General features: G+C 42.2%; 2 protein-coding genes and 1 long non-coding RNA gene across 6 annotated transcripts in view; 2 read left to right on the forward strand and 1 right to left on the reverse strand.

Moving 5' to 3' along the window:
• Positions 1 to 13972, forward strand: part of atp6v0e1 (ATPase H+ transporting V0 subunit e1) — a 46615-nt gene extending 32643 nt beyond the window's left edge. Inside the window, exon 4 of the mRNA XM_060063133.1 lies at positions 13961 to 13972. The gene's annotated coding sequence lies outside the window, so the exon portion shown is untranslated. The remainder of the gene's footprint in view (positions 1 to 13960) is intronic.
• LOC132466096 (uncharacterized) lies at positions 894 to 1427 on the reverse strand. The gene is made up of 2 exons (XR_009527740.1): positions 1284 to 1427; positions 894 to 1134 (listed from the first exon to the last, which is right to left on the reverse strand). It is a non-coding gene; the product is annotated as an uncharacterized LOC132466096 (long non-coding RNA).
• Positions 1128 to 12184, forward strand: LOC132466095 (cytoplasmic polyadenylation element-binding protein 4-like). 4 transcript variants are annotated; one of them, XM_060063136.1, is made up of 12 exons: positions 1128 to 1351; positions 2196 to 3328; positions 3559 to 3657; positions 4424 to 4517; positions 5195 to 5242; positions 5366 to 5389; positions 5737 to 5913; positions 6272 to 6361; positions 6479 to 6597; positions 8225 to 8339; positions 8435 to 8616; positions 9035 to 12184. In XM_060063136.1, the coding sequence occupies exons 2-12, from the start codon at positions 2261 to 2263 to the stop codon at positions 9260 to 9262; spliced, it is 2244 nt and encodes a 747-aa protein (XP_059919119.1). In that variant the 5' UTR covers positions 1128 to 1351; positions 2196 to 2260; the 3' UTR covers positions 9263 to 12184. The 4 variants fall into 4 exon arrangements, with proteins under 4 accessions (XP_059919119.1, XP_059919118.1, XP_059919121.1 ...); XM_060063135.1 differs by lacking the exon at positions 1128 to 1351 and adding an exon at positions 1586 to 1723; XM_060063138.1 differs by lacking the exon at positions 1128 to 1351 and having other exon boundaries at positions 2261 to 3328; positions 4427 to 4517.
• Positions 13973 to 17666: the final 3694 nt, after the last annotated feature.

Consider the following 17666-nt stretch of genomic DNA (forward strand, 5'->3'; position numbering starts at 1 on the left):
GCCTATTACTAGTTTTATGAGCATCAACTATGAGTTATTGGTGTGAGTAGGACATGATGTTTTTCCTATGAGTGTTCATGTTAGCATGTGTGCATGCTAGTATATGCATTTGTCTGACTGTGTGTGTGTGTGTGTGTGTGTGTGTGTGTGTGTGTGTGTGTGTGTGTGTGTGTGTGTGTGTGTGTGTGTGTGTGTGTGTGTGTGTGTGTGTGTGTGTGTGTGTGACGTATATATCACCCTAGCACCAAACATGCTAGGATACGATGTGGTAGCAGTGGGTAAAGGGAGACAGAACAGGCTGCCGTAGCTCGGAGCGACTGAGGCGAAATGCATCAAGCTCTGCAGCTCGATTACAAGCCAAAAATAGCAGCGGCTTACTTTTAATGAGATTGCATCGCCGCGCTGCTGTGGGCTCGGTTTTTAGCTGTCAAACAAAGGGTGTCATATAATCTATCTATCATTTCTCTTTATCAATCTCATATATGTATTGATCTAGGTTTACTGTGGGCTACACCTATTACCTATCTATGTATCAATCTCCACTGTATTCATCTCATATAACTAGATTGCAACTGTATCTACTATATATATATTTCGAATGCAGGCCTACTGTGTCTGTGTCTATAAATGTCTATCTATCTATCTATCTATCTATCATTTCAAGGTATCCGTGTTTTATACGCTAAGCTCTCTTTCTGCGGATGCACTAATGGAAAATAATCATTCAAACTACTCCTCTCGAAGAGAATATCTTTGGTTCCGAATGTCTTGATTTTCCTACCGCACATTTACAACAAGCATTAGGGTTCACATTTAAATCCCCGTGTGGCTTTGATTGCACAACTCTAATTCTCATTCAAATGAAGATCGATGGTCAAGAAAATGTTAGTTGGTCCGTGACTTTATATTGCTTTATTACACCCCTTGCGTGTATCCGAAGGCATCCATATTTGGAAAGGCAACGTCTCAATATATTTGCCATTCATTGAAAAGGAGTGCTGTGGGCGTGTCCTCAAAACACATATCCAATTAGATGTGATTCGTCTGCAAAAGTGGGCGGGGATGGAAAGGGAACCCCTGGTAGATTCGGGCCGGGGCGGGGCTAGAGACGGAAGTGTTTCCCGACTGGCCCAGCTGTCATTTAGAAGAGAAGAGACCATTTACACCGGCTGCCCACGAAATGCAGAAAAGGGAAAAAAGCTAAGAGTATGGCAACATCAAAACGATAAGGTCATGTCACCAAATTAAAGGTAGTTATGCTCGGTCTATTTTGTGATACTCACGTTTATCAATCTAATTGAGGCGAAGGCAGATGTACCCATTTTCAGAGCTACTACGATGCGAAGGATTGGTAAGGCTTGTATGACATTGAACATACAGGACACGAAACCGAAGAGGTCGTTTAAAGAGCCATACACCCTTTACAACTTGTGTCCTGGAAAACTCGGCCGTCCTGCAACCGATAAGGCTTTCTATTGCATGCCTTTTATGAACAACGTCGTAGCGAATTGTGCGAATATTTCCCGACGTTGTTCCACAACGACGATAAAACGTACATTAACGTCGGTGTGGTAGCGAATAGGATATCGTCCTAGCCTATTGGCGTGCAGGGAAAGGGAACTACCCGATTTTCTGAACAGGCAAGAAACGTCATCAACATTTTCCTCTATTTAAACGGTTGCGAATGAAGAGGTCATTGCTTTAAAAAGGGCAGATTTATTCGGTAGGTTTCATCGCATTGACTCGTCGACTTCGCTTTAGCGTTTACCGATGCGTCGCGGTGCACGGTCGGGCTACAAAATCGTGAATTGCAAACGGAATGATTCATATGGCACATGGAAGGTGGCGGAGCAGCTGTTAGCTTGTTACTAGCCGCATAACGACCTTTGGAGACGTCGTCTTCACTAGCTCAAGCTGTTAGCTGCGTTCGTCGTCAGCCTATGGTGGTTCGTTTGGGTGTTTTCCACGTTGGCTTACAGTGACAGTAGTTTCTCATCTAGGCCTACCGCTTGCTAAACGAGTCAATGATTTAATCTCATTGATTGCATCACAAGACTAAGCAGGGTGCAGCTCTTGCCGAGCCGCTGCAGTTAGTGTAGCTTGTTTTTAAGCAAAGGCCAAATTTAGGTGTTACAACACCCATTGCGTTTTTTTCCTCCATCCATCTTACTCCTCTCCCTCTTCTGTTATTACAGGGTAAAGAAGAAACGTCGAAGGCAACAAAAAAAAAACGTTTTTGAGGACTTCTCAGCTATTATAAATGGGGGACTACGGGTTTGGAGTTCTGGTGAAGAACGGCAGTGGTAACAAGTCTGCTTTCCCTGTAAGGATCCCTCCACACCTCCAGCCCCCTCACCACCCTTCCAACCCTCCCAGCCCCCCTTCCTTCGTAAATAACACCTGCTCTTCCAATGGGGGCAGTGCTTGGCTCTTCCCTGCAGTAGCCCAACACAGTAACATGCAAGATGAGATCCTGGAGGCTGACAAGTCCAAGGCGTTGGACCTCCAGGACATGCCGGAGAAGTCTCAGGGTCAGTCCCAGTCCCTCGCCACGGCCCAGCAGGAGGCTGGCGGTGGTCTAGGGGACCTGGAGGGAGGGCTGCCTGATGACACGCTGGAGAAGGGCTCCTTGGAGAGCAGCGCGGGGAAGGACAAGCTTAGGATGGAGTCGCCGGTGCTGGGCGGGTTCGACTACCAGGACACCCTGGGGATGGGCACTAGCTGTGCGCCGTCCACCTCGTCCACCTCCTCCCTGACGAGCTTCAACAACTGGTCCGCCGCCGTGCCGTCCAACCCCTCCTCAGTAGTGGGCGAGGACGTGGGGGGGTTCTTCGGTCCGGCTGGCTCCAACGCCAACGGCCCGCCCCTCCTCTTCCAGAACTTCTCCCACCACGCCGGGCCGGGCTTCGGCGGCGGCGGCGGGGGCAGCTTCTCCCCACAGATAGGGCAGGTGTCCCAGCACCACCCCGCCCCTCCACCGCCCCACCCTCAACACTATCACCCCCACAGTCAGGGCATGCCGCCCCAGCAGCACCGGCGCTCTCCCGCGAGCCCTCACACCCCGCAGCCCTCCTTCCCTCAACACCCCCACCGCGCCGGGGCCTTCACCCAGCTGCCCCACCTGGCCTCTGCGCAGAGCAAACCCCCCTCCCCCTGGGGGAACTACCAGAGTCCCTCCACCCCCAACTCCACATCCTGGAGTCCCAGTGGGGGCTACGGTGGTTGGGGAGGAACCCAGGGCGTCCGGGACTATCGCCGGGGCCTTAACGGGGGACTGACGGCCCTTAACTCAATCTCCCCTCTGAAGAAGTCCTTCCCTAGCAACCAGGTAACCACCAACCATGCGGATTTTGCATTTTTTTTTATCGTGAAATTCAACCAACAAACCTAGTAGTTTTAATAAATAGCTCAGCTCGAGTCTGTCTCATGCTAATTGGTTGAATTAGCTCGATAAACATGCAAATTCTTTATTTGTACATGGTTGATGATTGGACATACTTCAGAGGCTAAATGTTATATTACTCATCCATTTAAAAAGTAACAAAACTTGCTCTTTAGATGCCCTCTCAGAAGTTCCCCAGGAACGGATCTGGGTTCAACCACAAATCCTGGATGGACGACACGATGAGCCGCAACGACAGTGGCTACCCTTTTCAGGTGAGAACAGAAAATGGCAGCTTATTTGGAGTAAATATTCTTTACCATATACCTACCAGGACAATGGTATGTTTGATAGGGATACACCAAGGCTACCCAAGGCCGATATTCATTTGGGTGGTTGTTTTGACACAGGAACACAAACGCATGGTATGAAAATTATATATTCTCCTAATGAAACGGCGCAAAAACGTCTGCCGCTAATATCGGGCCATTTGACCGACGGTACACATTTTGGCTGACGTCAATCATCGAACATCAGTTTCCGTTATAGCTTTGATGGGGAATAATTTTATAACGTGTAAGACTATGGCCCCTGGCTTTAAGTCGCAGTCGTCAGAAGGCTGGTGATCTTGTGATCATGTGGGCGCCTCACTTCTCAACACGACTAGTGTTGAATTTCCTCACATTTTAGTATATACGACCCCTTTGAGATGCGTGACAGAGTCGTACCACCCTCCACTTCTGACCCTCCAGTGGATGACTTAATCAGGCGGGTCGTTGTCCTTATCTAATATAATCAATTCATTATTTAAGTGAATACATCAAGCCACTGTTGGTTGTGTACACATACTTTGGTGACCAATGTTGTGTAAGCAATACAGTACTACTTGAACATGCGTTCCGGCAATGGTTCCCCCAATTTGCATTGCACACTGGTCAATACATGTGTGGTGTCTCACCAACCCACCTTGTTCCTTCATCCGGTGCTGCTGCTTCTTTGGTTTTAACAGCAGGCTTATGTTTTTTTTTCTACCTCCTCCAGCAGGAGAGAACGCGCTCCTTTGATGGTTTCAGCATGCATTCTCTGGAGAACTCTCTGATTGACATTATGAGGGCTGAGCAGGATTCCTTGAAAGGTTGGTTTTCCTTAGCAGAGATTTTTTTCTTTCTTCTTTATGCGGTGAAATTGTAATGGCGGATGAGATGGTGGTATGGTGGTCACATGCCATTGATAGCCGCAGGCCTGAAGGGGAATAGTTCTGTAATGGAGGATATGTTTTACTTTCATTTATTTTCCATAGTGCCATATCATTATTCAATTAAAGGGAGAAAATGAATGGGCCATCAGCAAATTATTTACTACTGTTCCTTGAGTTCAAATATCATTTTATATTGGCCAATAATATGCGTAGCAGAGATAATTTTTTATTTTTTGAGCAACTAGTCAATTGATTGACCTTGATCAACAGTTATATATTTGCTGTATTGCTACTACACTAAACTACTAGATGGGGTAGTAGTTTTGTCTGCTCATCATGGGTGGGGATTTGCTATTATTGATATTTCATAGACCAAATTATTAATTGATTGACCATGAGCCATTATAATCGTTCTGGAAACTGCCATCAACCTGAATGTAACGTTGGCACTCGATGAAGATCCCTGACCCATTCAATGATCGAGGAGTCTTCATGGCTGCTCGTATTGTTTCTGAGTGAACTCCATACACGTATCCGGTTTAAGGACGGTGTGTACGTAAATGGAGATGGTCTTTGTCATCCGGGTTACATTTCCTTTCTGCTGTCTCTCACAGGTCGCTATGGATTCACTCACCAGTCCGAAGGACCCCTGCCTATGAATGGTATGTAAATAGCATTCATGCAAATAATTTGATCAAAAGGACCAGTGTTTTATTTGCAAGGATTCTGCCACATTCTCCTGAAAACCCTGATTTGAACGGTGCTCTGTATTGTCTTACATGCAGCCAGGAGTTATGGCAGACGACGAGGTAAAGTGTGAATGTTTGTCCGTTTTTAAAAGAAAGAAAATCCCTTGTTTGTCTATTTACAAAGCAGCCTTGACGGCTTCGTCAGCTGACTATCTGGTTCGGCCTGTTTGTTTTGTATGCAGATAGCTTGGGTATGCCCTGCTCTAGTTGCTTGCCACAGGCCAGTGCTTCTAATGTAAATTGATTCATGTTAATTGTGTCATCAAAGGCGAAACCACCATTTTGATTTGGGAACCATGTTCAAATTCAAGCTACTGTCCTTCTCGCTGTAATGGAGAACATGCAAATACCCTTTTGCGTGGTTCAAGTCTACGTGGGCCTTACGAGTCGTTCCCTCCCCATCCCAGGCCACTCCTCTCTCTTCCCCATGGAGGACGAGCGCACCTTTGGAGAGGAGGAGCCTGGTGACCAGGGGCTCTCTGGCCTGGGCCCGGCCCACTGCTTCCCCCATCTCAATGGAGAGCGTGTGGAGCGTTACTCCCGGAAGGTCTTTGTTGGAGGGCTGCCCCCGGACATCGACGAAGGTAAACACACCTGGTCCCACCGCACTGAAACACAATGGCTGGAGAAGGTTGGTGTGGGCGAAAGGCAAACATTATATCATGATGATGTATTTATTTACCATAATAACGTTCTAGTGTTATCATTAATAATATTGGCTAGAATTAGATAGATTATAGTACACTTTTACAGGCACCAATTTATGCATTATATTTCCAAGTATTGTGATGTATTACATCACTCCAAGTGTGGGCTAAATGTGTTGTACATTTATGAACTCAATAGTGCTCAGAATATGTGTAAGATATAGATGGATGGATACATTTTGAATGCACTTTGAACACCTTCCGACACTGATTGCCATGCATCGGCTCTTTCCAGATGAAATCACTGCCAGCTTCCGTCGGTTCGGTCACCTGTTTGTGGACTGGCCCCACAAGGCCGAGAGCAAGTCGTATTTCCCCCCTAAAGGTGAGCTGGCCGCCGGTATCCCGAGCAAACCCATCTTTTCCTCATTCCGCTGTAGCTGCCCGACTCCACCTCCTGAGGGGCGAATGCACATGACCCGGCGACTATCTTTTCTCCCAGGGTACGCGTTCCTCCTCTTCCAGGACGAGAGCTCTGTTCAGGCTCTGATTGACGCCTGCATCGAGGAGGACGGCAAGCTGTACCTCTGCGTCTCCAGCCCCACCATCAAGGACAAGCCTGTGAGTGTCCCGTGTCCGCCGCCGCTGTCTCTGTGCCAGGTCCTCTCTATGACAAAATTGTTGTTTGGTGGTGGCTGCGTCAGTGTGTAATTATACATTTTTATTATCATTATAAGTCTACTTTTAGCTGGCTGGCTTTTTATATACAACTCGGGATGGTTACTTGTGCGTCATTGGCTGCTCCGTTTGTTCAGAGTTCAGCTTCAGTATTTTGGGTTGCTATCTTGGACTATTTTGTGTAAAAAGAAAATTAACAAGTATGACCCTGGAAAACTAATGGGAAAGATAACCTTCATCAACCACGACGCAGTAACGGACGCAGTAAACCACCCCTGGTTGCAGTAAACCACCCCTGGTTGCAGTAAACCACCCCTGGTTGCAGTAAACCACCCCTGGTTGCAGTAAACCAACCCTGATGGGTTTTCCAAGCTGGTGTCATAGTACAGCAAAGCAAGCCCCTCTTGTGAGCTTTCTGCTGCCATGGCAAGACGACTACACTCGGCCCACTCAAAATGGCTGCCGGATGTTGTTGACCCTGTTATGTAAATGAGCTGTGCTCAGAGTACAGATGCTGTGCGGCTGCCGGCTCATGTGCTATAATAAGGTTTAGCCAATGGCCGTTTGCCATGGTAACCTAAAATCACCTTGGGTGTCAAATGCATCGTCAACATGTTAGTGCAGCATGCATGCACGCAAGCATTTCTTTCTGTGCTCAGTAAAGCAAGTATACAGGGAATGTACATCAGAATCATCATGTGCATCATCATTTTTGCAGGCATTAACTTTTCGTGGAATATTGAGGGGAAATCAAGAGGAGAGTTGTAGTTCTGTGAAATCCTAAATCAATGTAGCTATACGGTTGTCTATGCAAATTAAAACTAGTGGCTGTATTTGGCCACTTCTCACACACAAACTATGGCAGCAGTTTTAAACGCAACAATATGTTCCATGTTGACACATCATTTCAATATTCATTACTAACCAATGACCACAAAACAAGGGCTACCAGCACAATATCTACATTTCCAATGCTCCGCTGCCTCCAAAAGGAAGGTGATAATTTTGATGTGACGTAATGATCATTTCTACCTCCTAGAAACAAGCATGAGAATGTTCCTAGAATTCTAGAATGCCCTGACACTTTATTCACTAGACTCAAAGCCCTCTTTTCCTACATAGCCATCACCTATCATCCACCTTGCTGAACTTTTTGTTTCATGAATCATATTTATTTGCCCAGAACAGCGAAAAGGATATTCGAGGCAAGATGGTGTGGATGGTTTAAGAAAAAGTATCTTTATTTTGCCTTTATTCTTCTAGTTACCTTGGTGTGATATGTTGGATCAAATTCCAAGTCTTATGCTTCCAACTGTTGATCTGAAATTTGGACTTGAGCTATCCACTTGACCGTTACAAGTAGAATGACCTCATGTTCCAGGAGGAACATATTGCGTCTTCCACAGAATAGGCACCGGAAATTCACCCTGGTCCAGATGACTATTTAACAGCATGTTTTACATAGTTGTTCAAATGAAGCCTAATCTGTTAGCTGGCTTGGTCGTCAGTTGTTATAGGTTCATTTTGATTGAAACTAATTTGTTTGTGGGTTTGTTGCAAATCTCTGTAGGTCCAAATCAGGCCCTGGAACCTGAACGACAGCGACTTTGTAATGGACGGTTCTCAGCCACTAGACCCAAGAAAGACCATCTTTGTCGGGGGTGTCCCTCGTCCCTTGCGTGCAGGTAATATACAAGCAGAAGGTCAACTCAAGGTTTTTTTTCACACAATCTCAGAACATATTTGTGTTAAGACGGACCACTCTTTGTTTGAATGACAGTGGAGCTAGCGATGATCATGGACCGTCTGTATGGTGGTGTTTGCTACGCCGGCATCGACACGGACCCTGAGCTGAAGTACCCCAAAGGGGCTGGCCGCGTGGCCTTCTCCAATCAGCAGAGCTACATCGCTGCGATCAGCGCTCGATTCGTTCAGCTGCAGCACGGAGAGATCGATAAGCGGGTGAGTAGCCACGTTTAGGTTCTCAGAAGGGTCGCCGTAAGCTTGGTCATCTTCTCTCTGAATCCCTTGTTTTCCGAAATGCATCCACACAAGATGGCGTCGCTTATTTTTGTCTTGTATTTTGTCTTTTATTTGCTCTCGCTTCTCTCCATTTACTGTTGACTATTTTGCAACGTAGCAAATGCAACTTGCATCAAATTCAGATGCATGCCATTCAGTGGTAGCTAGGGGTCGGCTCATCGGGACATTGGGGATCAAATTTGGCATCTCTTGTCTCAAGGGGTGAATACCCGACCAACCTGCTCCATTTTTTTTGTCTTTAAATGTCCATCTTTGCAGTGTCCTCTTGTTTCTTGCCTTCATTTAATCCGTCATTTCTTATCCTCTCGCTGCTGTGCTCTTCCCTTCCTCTTCCCAGGTGGAAGTGAAGCCATACGTCCTGGATGACCAGCTGTGTGACGAGTGCCAGGGCACGCGCTGCGGCGGCAAGTTTGCGCCGTTCTTCTGCGCCAACGTCACCTGCCTCCAGTACTACTGCGAGTACTGCTGGGCGGCCATCCATTCCCGGGCCGGCCGCGAGTTCCACAAGCCCCTGGTGAAGGAGGGCGGGGACAGGCCACGACACATCTCCTTCCGCTGGAGCTAAGCTGACCGGGAGTGGGATAAGTTGGATGGCTGAGGGGGCGGGTGGATTGCGGGTGGGGGAGCGCGGGGAGGTGCAATGGGAGGAGGGTTAAAGAGAAAGGGGAATTTAGGGAGGGGTTTCTGGGTTATTCTATAGAAATTAATGCACTTTTCTTTTGCTGGTTCCTTTTTTCTTTTTTTTTTTCTTTTTTATTAAGGAAAAAAAGACTTCAAAATGTAATTTAATTTATTTTTCTGACTTTTTTTAATCAGGCCTTACAAAAATAAGTAATTGCTAAGAGAAAAAAAAAGTGAAATCTCATTTATGTTTTTGAGTTTTAAGTTAAAGGTGTGCATGAGTTTCTGGATGCATTAGATTTGGAATTAGATGTTTTTTCTGATTAACTGTACCTTATTTTCTTGCATTAGCTGGCAAAGCTGCTTACATTTTTTGTCAAGAGTAACATACAATTTGAGTGAGGTGTGTCGTACCTAAATCAGTATAATGACTATGGAAGTTGCGTTTAAGAAGAGTGCATTTTGTTAGTTTTTTGCATGCAGGACTAGAGGACAACTGTACAACTTACCAAAGGCTGAGAGTAAATCGTTGGGTAGGGAAAGACTTCAGAGGGCTGGATGACTGGACTCCTCAAGCGGTCCAGATATATAGCATAACGCTACGTCATAAAACAACATCTCTTCTTAGTCCCGGCCACCCTCTTTTTTAGATTGTTGCAAGAGCTTTTAGGTCTTGGGTTAATACAAAAACTAACTAAACACTTTGTGACCAGAAAGGGCAAACCAAAGATTGGCCTACAACAAGTTATCAAAAGCAGATGTTGACCAGAGGGGTATATCAGGAGGGCCGGCGCATGCTTTCGTCGTCAAGCAGAGGACCTTGTCTTTGAGTTTATGATCGTTTAAGGGGGGAGGGGGGGGGGGGGGGGGAGGGGGGTTCGGTGGATTAAGGCATAGCCCTCACATGGGGCTCAGGTATTGGCAGTAGTATTTGCTCACTTTATATTGTCAGGGATATTAGCACTGGAAGCTAACATGCTAATGTAGTATAAACGAATGAGAATGCACAGCCCAGTCTCCCCTGAGCTGTCTTTTGGCGGCGTTCCACTGCACGCTCCATCAGGGCCGGCGCTTGTGTCACTGAGGTTGTGGTTGAATACAGTAGTAGCTGGACACTCTTTGAAGAATTTGCTGTCACAGAGATAAAGATATTATTTTATACATGGCCTGCTGATTTTTGTACAGTGTTTTTATAGCTGATTATTTTGTCATGAACATATATACATTTATTATGCACTACTTTTCTAAATATTTTTTTCAATAGTCATTTTAGGCACATTTTTCACAGATGGGAGAACTCCTTTTGCAATACCTCATTTTTTTCACTTGGTAAAAATAATTTTATACCTTTGTTACTAAGAGATCTGCATTTATGGTAAACTTAATTTAAAAAGAGAAAAATGATAATATAATTTTCAATTTAGCTTTTATATATTTAAGTGCTGATAAATCTCAGTTGTTTGGTGCATTGGTGTGATTCTGTAGAGGAAAAAAAAAGATAGGCTAGCGTTGGCCAACCGTATACAAATTCTTCTCAGTCCTAATGAATATAATTACAGGATCCTATGGCATGGCAAGATCTTTCTAAATGGATTTTGATAGTCTTGAAAATATATTCTGATATTTGCTTCTAGTCGTAGTTGATAAGAATATTATATGGTAAATGTTTTGGCTTTTCGGTCGATGTGAACTCCCCCACCTACCCCCCCTCATTGTATCACCAGAATGAATGACGGCTGTTTAAATATTTAGATCTTCTTCTCGGCATGCATGATGATAAAGCAGAGTAACATGGCTAGTGTTCATACAGGACCTATTGTAATGCCCTCGAGCTCCCGCCATCGTTTCACTTTACTTGACCGATTTCTTTATTTTTTTTAATCCTCGTCGATCACTATCCTCTCTCTCTCTGTCTCTGTCTCTCTCTGTATACACCGGTATCGTCTGCATTGCTCACACATAGACACGTCGTTTAATGCAGACCCCACCTCGACGACGCCTCAACTCGGGAGGACACTCGGTATGTAGGGGTGTCTTGTTAGTGAAGGGCGATGAGCGTCCGACCTCCCACCCTCCTTTTGTGATGTGGCATGCTTTGGGACATAACCTGAATGTGATTGATGTTGCAAGTTAACTTTGAGCCATTATGTGCAATACTTATCCTTTCCAGAAGAGTTATTCGCAGTGTAAATCATTTAATTCACACAAATCACGCAATCATTTATCCCCCTTTTCCTCCCCTATAATTTATGCTGGTGTCTGCAAGGAAAAAATAAGTCTTTCTACTAATTTATACCTGAATTTATTTTTAAACATTTAGTTTTGTGCTTATTTACTTATTTTGCTACTACCATGCTACTGTGATTGAAAACATTGTAAATACTAGGTTGATAATGTATTAAGCATTTGCTATTTTTTCAATTGAAATGTATAACTTTAATTTTGAGCAGATCTTTGTTATATTTTTTGGGGTGTTGTGTTAAACTTGTGTCTAGTTTTTCTAATTGCTGTACTGTGCTCCACGTTTTCAGATGAAAAGAATATTGATATGTTTGTTAGTATTACTTGATTGCAAAAATTTCAATAGTTTTTAATTGTATGCTGGGAAGGTTTTATTTATTAACTTTTTTTACTTTTATCATTTGGATTTTTATTAAGTCATTTCACATTTATAAGTTCTAATTTTTTATTTTCCTCCTGATTGCGTTGCGCTACAATACAGACGTCAGTTTTTACAGTTGGTTTGTAGTATTGAAGTAAGAGACGAAGATCCAATGTCATTCATTTGCAGCCAACTATAACTGTATGCATACATTTGAAGTATTTGTAATGTGAGATGTTGAATGAATAAAACAACTGTGAGGAACCCTCTCGTGGCCTACTTTTGGTAAGAGAACTGAAGTCAATGATTTTTACACACACGGAGAGAGAGGGAGAATCAGTACTATGCAGATGTAATGTGCTAGTTTAAGATTAAAAAAAAACTACAAACTTATCATTTGCTACATTCCAGGAATGTTTGTGACTTCGCAAAAAGAAATGTCATGATATTTTTACCTCGAGCAAATATTGATTTTCAATATTAAGTGTTGAGAATGGTGCCATTGAGGTACTTCACTGCCATCTACTGGTCATGTTTAGATAAGGGATGGATGTGACCCATATGCAGGTGCTGCACTGGCACGTCAGCCCTGACCGCTGAGCTCGTGACATGACTCCATCAGGAAAGTCGTTGCTCTGGGAAATGAGGCGCGGGAGATTGTCAAAAATGGCGAAGACCGTTTATGTGCCACGATTTGGCTCTCAATTGCATGGCAGCCAAACAAACGAACCAAAGGAATATTTGATAGATCTACCACCCACTTGTACACAGAAGAAACAATACGATAACTGTTTTTCATCGAAAAAGGGACTATTTACAAGATCTCGCAACTACGCTAAAAACAAGCAAACTAACAATGAAAACAAATCTGAAGCATCACCGACACTGCAATACAGTTGTAGGTCTGTGTCTCAAACGAGGAGGGCTTTGGACTGCGAAAAAGAGGAATCCAAATCGAAGAGCCAGGGTATGGTTTGTTTGCATTGAGCTATAGTATAGCTGCTCTTACTCCTAATTGATAACAAACAATGACTTGCTATTAAATGTCCATTTCCAGGGACGGTTTTCGACCCCGACTGGGAAGAAGAACTTCCTCTTTCTGAAACCAGCCAACGCCACAAAACAGATACTCTTAATGAAAAGGTAAGTGAAGTATATTCTAGATGTCTTTTCTAGGTGTTTTTTTTTATAGATAGTTAAACTACACATGTCGGTTAAAAACTTCCCGGGTTCTCGGCAGCTCAAACCTGCCGTTCTGAGAACAATCGCGAAGATGCTGCGTGAGAACAGGTATATCCGGAGGAGGCTTCTCTCCCTCAGCCAGGCCAGTCGCCCTCTGACCAGAGACCCGGCGCGGCACTCCCACCGCAGGGTAAACTCCTTAACCCGCTAACGTATGCCTTTAATGTTTCACTAGGAATTTAGTTGTTTCAGATTTGAGTTGTCAGTTGGACCTACTTTTAATTAAAAAGCCTTAACCTGAACTATAATAAGGCCGTGCTGTAAGACCAAATGCTGCTAAATGTTGATTGTTGGTACATGTTGATCGTAACCACCAAAGGCCGGTTAGTTAATACATAGTCTTAATATATGCCTATACCGAATGTGTATTTAGTTGTTGCAGATGTCTGTTGTTGCCAGTTGCACAGTTTGACCAACACCGGTAATTTCCTTCATATTGTAATAAACCTCGATTTAGGCCATCTTGTTGGCCTATTTATAAGGGGGGGAAGGTGGAAGATATTACCCAAAGATGAATGTTATTGTATCGGAAACAACCTGCAAAGTTGTTTTGTTACTGGAAATTAAAGTGTTACTTTAGTAAATAAGGGTCATTTTTTGTCTTTGTTCCTAGCGTCTTCACTATTTGTTTTATCTTTCCCCACCAGGGTGCGCCACTTTTTCATTTCTGGCTTTGGTCTAAATATTACAATAATTCTCCAATCTTTTCTAAAGTATCTCAAATGATCAGTTCGGTCCTTGCACATTCGATTAAGTGATCATAACTTTGATTAAAAACTTTATTTCTTTATTAAATGGCACAAAAAAACAACAAAGGCATTTAAAAAGAAGTTAGAATCACAGTGCCTGATATTTGATGTAAGCCAATGATGGGGGGGGGGGGGGAATTATCACTGGTTAAGTTTCTTTCCATCCAATGTCCTACATTGTCAAAGGAATTCATAGAATGAATGATATGTGTTCAATATTTTTTTTTGTCTGAGAATGAATCAAGAGTTTGAGAGTCAGTCATTGACATATTTGAAGTGCCGGGTATTATGAAGTTGCCAGATACACCAAGTGATATTTAAGATCTGACTGATTTGGGCATGGCTCCTGATTGCGTTGCGCTACAATACAGACGTCAGTTTTTACAGTTGGTTTGTAGTATTGAAGTAAGAGACGAAGATCCAGTCATTGACATATTTTTGGCTCCTGTATTGCCCATGTTTTGTCTGATATTCTTTTGTTAACTTTATTCTATTGATTTGAAAGAATCCTCCACTGGCAGTTCTTATGTTTATGTGTCACTAGTCTGTTTTTTATTGGAGGTTCTGGCAATAATCACATTAAGTTCTAAATACAGAACAACATTTAATTTTTATTACTTGCTTTAACGAAACACAAAAACAGCATGGGACAAGACATGAAGTCGCAAGTCTTTATATAGTTTGTTTATTCATTCACTTTGCTAAACCATGTGGCTATCATTACTTCTCAGTGTAAAATAATTGATGTTAAACCATGGACAATTTGATGTAATTGCTCCTCCAGTTTCCTAATGTTTTGATTGATTGGTCTCATTACTGTGTTTACAGTCCAGTTGTTTTACCCCATCTTGTTTTTGTTTCCCTGAACACAACAGAGCTTATTGAATGAACACAAGATCAGTATAATGTACTGAACATGCTGCATAGGAACCCTATGTAGCTTGCTTCTCAACACGCATGATAGCGTAGTCCCAGTTTGATCCCCAGGTTCAGTTTCTTGTAGGCATCTTCGCAACTTGGCAAGTATCTCTACCTGCACCATAATGACACCACATTTTGCAGTAAGCTTCTTTGGATAAAAGTGTCTACTACCTAAATAGTAGCAAAGGCTTTGGGATCAGTGATTAGTTGTTCTGAAATCTCAACAGTGGTCTCCCCCTGATGTTTATTGCTGTTCACCTGCAATCTATTTAAGCCAGCCTTCAGCGTATCCCTTAATTACATTAGTTTTAGTGGCATAAATATTGAACACAGTCCTACGAATTGCTCTGTTAATATTTTAAGTCAATTTGCAGTCAATGGCGGTGCAAATAGTAATTTCTTTTAAACAATATAACTTTTGTTATTGACCTTCGTTGTGCTTAAATCATATTTTAACTTATTTTGTTTTTCTAGTATGTAAAATATAAATGGTTGTACTTATACCATAGTCCTAATAGAATCGAGCATAAGAATTCTATTTTGGTTCTAGAATGAAATATGCATCATGGCTTAGCTTTAAAATTGCAATACATGGAACGTCTTGGTTCTAGAATATAATATGCTGCCTGATTTGTCCTGGTCCGAGAATGCAATATGCAGCAGCATGCCTTGATTGTACAATGCAATATGTAGCTTGTCTGGGGATGAGAATGCAATATACAGCGAGTGTTTGTTCTATAATGCAATAATCAGCGTGTCTTGTATTTGTATGCAATATGCAGCCTGTCTTGGTTCTAGAATTCATTATTCAGCTGCATGTCTTCGTTCCAGAAGGCAATATAAGTATACTGGAATGCAATAAGCAGCATGTCTTGGTTCTTGAATGCAATATGAAGGTTATTATTTTAATTTATTAATATTCATTTAAATCACTTTGTAGTTAAGCAAAACGATAGGGGTAGTAGATTCTTTGTTTGGCTACCATTTAGGAAATTTTTCCAATCTGTAATGGTCCTGGGCATTGCTAACGTTGATTATGGTGACACAGGGCTTTGGCTCAGCTAGAGCAGGTCTTCCAGTAGCTGGAAGCTTGCTACTTCGACCCTCTGTTCCTAATCATTGAGTTTTTTAAATAATCTATCACAAAATTTGTCAAGTAGAATCCAATGTACACAGATACCTTATGATATTACATTTTCCACTGTTATTATTTAAATAAAATGATGTGGCTATGAATTCAAAGTAAGCTAAACACGATTGAATAATCCACAGTTGAGTTGTTTACTGTAGGCATATACTCTAGATTAGTCTGCAGTTATTTACAATAGTTTAAATTCGGGAAACATGGCCCAATTAACTTGAAGCCACAAGCTAACTGTTCATCAGTGTTGGACAAAGAGGAACCACATGCAGTGTACATAAACAGATTAGAGAGAAAGATTCTTCCTGTTCATGTTATGGACATTTCTTTTACTCCTCAAAAACCTTATTTCTCTACACACACACACCTCATTTTACAGATGTAATTTCAAGTTTTTTTTTCATTTCAAATTGTAAACATTCATCGATGGTAATCTGATATCTGAATCTTTCAATTATTGAGACTTGACATATTCTAAATAACACATCAATACATTTTATATTAATCCTTATATTTAAGAAAATCCTGTTTGTGTGAGACAGAGAGAGAGAGAGAGAGAGAGAGAGAGAGAGAGAGAGAGAGAGAGAAATAGAGTATTTAAATAAAGCATGTCATCTCAAGGGAAAATGCGATGGAAAACAGAAGCAAGGCGACTAACAAACGTGAACATGCTTAAATAAGCATAACTTTCACAGCCTGTTCAAATGGCTCTGAACGGATTATGAAAAAAAGTTTTATGTTGGTGTTGCAATGTACCGGGTTGTTGAGGCTTGACACTTCTTCCTGGCTTTCTTTTGGAAGCATGTGGAGCTTTGTCTATGTAATGTGGTCTTTGATTATGAATCAAACCTGATAGATAGATAGATAGTAATAGAAAAACAACTAATAGGCTGACTCGCAGGACCCTCAAAAAACAACACTTAACATTTCAAGGTAAACAAATACACATTTACGTTTACAGACCAAGCAACCTATTATTACTACCATGAGTTGGTTATATTAAGCTGATATGAAAAGCCATGCTTGTCACTTGGGTCCAAAATTACCCAGAAGGCTCTCTTTCCTATGGCTTTGGTGTGGGGAAAATCCCTTCAGAACTCTTTTTGGAGCCTATTCTTATAAGTGCATCAAACATTGGTTATGCTGAACAGCTGAAAGCATTCATTGATGGGCCTTGTAGATTTATTTTGACTGTTTTGAGATTAAATATTGAGCTTTTATGTCTTGATTGGCTCATTGTGGCTAAAGTGAAAATGTTATGAGTCTCCACCCCAGGGTTCAAACCCACGTCTTCAGTCTGTGGTGAACGACATTTAAAATGTAGTTTGAGAGACTGGCTTTCATGTTTTGATAAATGTTGTTTATATTTTTAAGAATTATAAGTCGATTGAAATTGTTTGAGATTGAGTTGTATTTCGTGAGAATGGGGAGGCAATCTGTGATTAGCAAAATGATCAAAAAAAATCTGTACCAAATGGAACCCTTCTCTTCATTGCCATCTCAATTATTTGGTGCTAATAATTTTTTCTAATCTTTGTGAAAAAAGCTGTATTGGGATAAAATCTACCTTCATCTAAATTTCCTTGATTTGCCATCTCAAGGATCATCTCAATCATAATGTTTAAAGGAATTGTGAATTAATGACAGTTTAAACAATAAAAAATATATAAATGTTATATATATACAGATTACA

This window comes from Gadus macrocephalus, chromosome 10 (assembly GCF_031168955.1).
Source record: "Gadus macrocephalus chromosome 10, ASM3116895v1".
In the NCBI taxonomy this organism is placed as follows: Eukaryota; Metazoa; Chordata; class Actinopteri; order Gadiformes; family Gadidae; genus Gadus; species Gadus macrocephalus.

Coding starts and splice junctions, on each gene's coding strand:
- LOC132466095 (XM_060063136.1), top strand. CDS start 2,261: ATGGGGGACTACGGGTTTGGAGTTCTGGTGAAGAACGGCAGTGGTAAC. Junction 5,914..6,271: donor GCCCCCGGACATCGACGAAG/GTAAACACACCT, acceptor GGCTCTTTCCAG/ATGAAATCACTGCCAGCTTC. Junction 6,598..8,224: donor CCACCATCAAGGACAAGCCT/GTGAGTGTCCCG, acceptor AAATCTCTGTAG/GTCCAAATCAGGCCCTGGAA.